This window comes from Arachis ipaensis, chromosome B10 (genome assembly GCF_059453495.1).
Source record: "Arachis ipaensis isolate K30076 ecotype BB chromosome B10, ASM5945349v1, whole genome shotgun sequence".
Taxonomy (NCBI): Eukaryota; Viridiplantae; Streptophyta; class Magnoliopsida; order Fabales; family Fabaceae; genus Arachis; species Arachis ipaensis.
In genome coordinates, this window is record NC_142435.1 from 38,232,537 (window position 1) to 38,235,006 (window position 2,470).

Below are 2,470 nucleotides of genomic sequence, written 5' to 3' on the forward strand. Positions count from 1 at the left end.
CCGTCATCCTCAAGCTGATGCAGCCAAGCTGAGAGAGCAGCTTGAGGCTGCCGAGATAGCGAGAGAGAAGGCGGTGAAGTCTTCTAAGGAAGCTAGGGCCGAGATCCTCCGTCTTTCTGTGGTTGAGACTTCACTTTTATCTCAGCTGGGTGTGAAGCGGAAGTGGGCTACCAATGCTGAGTCTCAGGCTGTCATGCTCCTTGGTGAGATAGAGACTCTGAAAGCTAAGGTTGCTGTCTTGAAGAGGGAGAAGGTGGAGTTGCTGGCTGACGCGAAGGGTGCCATTGCAGCTACCAAGGAGATGATGAGAGCTCAGGCTTTGGTGCTGGCGCCAGGTGTGGACTTGTCTGTGATGGGGCTTTCAAGACCGTCCGTGATGGCCAGATCGTCGCCCTTGAGTAGCTTTTTGTTATAACTTGTTGTACTGGATTTTGAGGACTTGTTAGTTTTTATGTTTTGGTGTTTTGGCCGTGTGGCCGTGTGATCGTGGATTGTGACTTTTGAACTTAGGTTTTATGCCGGTTTGGCCGTTCGGGCCGTTCTTTGCATGTTTGTCTTTGAGCCGTTTATTTTGACTTTATTTTGTTCCCTAAATTTGTTTGGGATGGGCGGACCGTCGTGGGGTCGTTATTTCGTGGATATCCATTTCTCGGGCCTTGGTGGTGATCAGTCTCCCAGTAGTGGCCGTATGTTTATTCCTTTTTAGGGCAGAATATAATGAAAGTATTTGTTAATTTTAATGGGATTTTATTCATATTTGGGCCTTGTTAAAACCCTCTATTTTATGGCAGAAAAGAGTACCCGAAGATAACACTTATGCGAAAAAAGTAAAGCAAAAAGGAAAAAAAGTAAAACAAAGGGAAATAAAGTAAAAGATGACTTAGGAGGTCGGCCTATGTGTTGTATCGTCGTAGGTTGGTGGCGTTCCAGGTCCTCATAATCTCGTCACCGTTAAGTCGTTCAAGCTTGTATGCTCCCTTTCCGATTGCTACCTTGACTCTGTATGGGCCTTCCCAGTTGGGGGTGAGTTTCCCTTCCCCTGGGTTTGCAGCGCCGATGTCGTTTCGTCGTAGGACGAGGTCGTCAGGTACGAATTCCTGTCGAATCACACTGTGGTTGTACCAACACCTGATTCTTTGTTTTAAGGCTAGCTCTCTGATATGGGCTATGCTTCTTACTTCGTCGGTGAGGTCTCATTCTGCTTCTTCGTCATTGCCCCAGATCATTCTTCTGGTGCTTGGGTCACTTATCCCTACTGGGATAATAGTTTCGACGCCGTATGTTAGGCGAAAGGGAGTTTCCCCAGTGGCTGTTTGAGGGGTGGTTTGGTATGACCAGAGGACTGATCCGAGTTCGTCGGCCCATAGACCTTTGGCGTCGTCGAGCCGTTTCTTGAGTCCCTAAATGATTATTTTGTTTGCAGACTCCACTTGTCCATTTTTTTTTGGGGGTGCTCAACCGAGCTGAAACGGTGGGATATGTGCAGCCCTTCCAAGAATTCTCTGAATTTTTGTCAGTGAATTGGGTTCCGTTGTCTGAGATTACGATCTCAGGGATTCCAAATCAGGTTACGATATGTCTCCAGAAATATTTTTGGCATTGGGTCGCCGTGATGGAGGCCAGGGATTCGGCCTCGATCCATTTGGTGTAATAGTCTATGGCGACGATGAGATATCGGAGCTGTCCGGTGCCATAGGAAAGGGGCCAACGAGGTCAATGCCCCATGTTCCGAATGGCCGTTCTGCTGTTATGATATTGAGCTGGTGTGGGGCGGCTTGGTAGAGGTTGGCATGCCTTTAGCATTTGCTGCAGCTTTTTACCAGCTGCATAGAGTCCTGGATAACCGAGGGCCAGAAGTATCTGGCCCGAATGACTTTCTGGGCTAGGGTTTTGCCTCCGATGTGGTGGCTGCAGCAGCCTTCATAGATTTCGCAGAGTATGTACTCCATGTCCCCAAGCTCGACACATTTGAGTAGGGGCTGCGAGAATCCTCGTTTGTATAGTTGTCCTGTGATGACAGTGTAATTAGCGGCTTCCCTTTTTATTCGCTTGGCCTCTTTGGAGTCCTTGGGTAGTGTTCCATTGAGCAGGTATTGCAGGATAGGGTAGGTCCATGATCCTTGGCTGGATAGTGTCAGAAAGGCGTCGGTCATGGCCGATATAGATGGTGTCTTGACGACTTCTTGAATTAGCGACCTGTTGCCTTGTCCCGGTTTGGTGCTGGCCAGTTTTGAGAGGAGATCTGTGACTTGGCAGAAATTGGCCGATTAAGAATTTATAATAAGAAATGTGTTGCAAGTACAGTTCTTAACCAGCAAAAATCCGCTTATCAATTTAGAAAGGGTTGTCACAAAATTAGAATAAAAATACTGGGAGTAGGAATCCCAGGTCGTCTCCCAACGAGTTGACAAAAGAGTGTTATTTTATTAGTCAGGAGTTTTTCGAGAATTTGTAAGATTTGGAGAACAGG

At 47.3% G+C, this 2,470-nt stretch overlaps 1 protein-coding gene across 1 annotated transcript; it reads right to left on the reverse strand.

The window, feature by feature from the left end:
- Window positions 1–1,796: 1,796 nt before the first annotated feature.
- LOC148579738 (uncharacterized) lies at window positions 1,797–2,153 on the reverse strand. Its single transcript, XM_088491011.1, has one exon. The coding sequence runs from the start codon at window positions 2,151–2,153 to the stop codon at window positions 1,797–1,799; it is 357 nt and encodes a 118-aa protein (XP_088347137.1).
- Window positions 2,154–2,470: the final 317 nt, after the last annotated feature.

Coding starts and splice junctions, on each gene's coding strand:
- LOC148579738 (XM_088491011.1), bottom strand. CDS start 2,153: ATGACCGACGCCTTTCTGACACTATCCAGCCAAGGATCATGGACCTAC.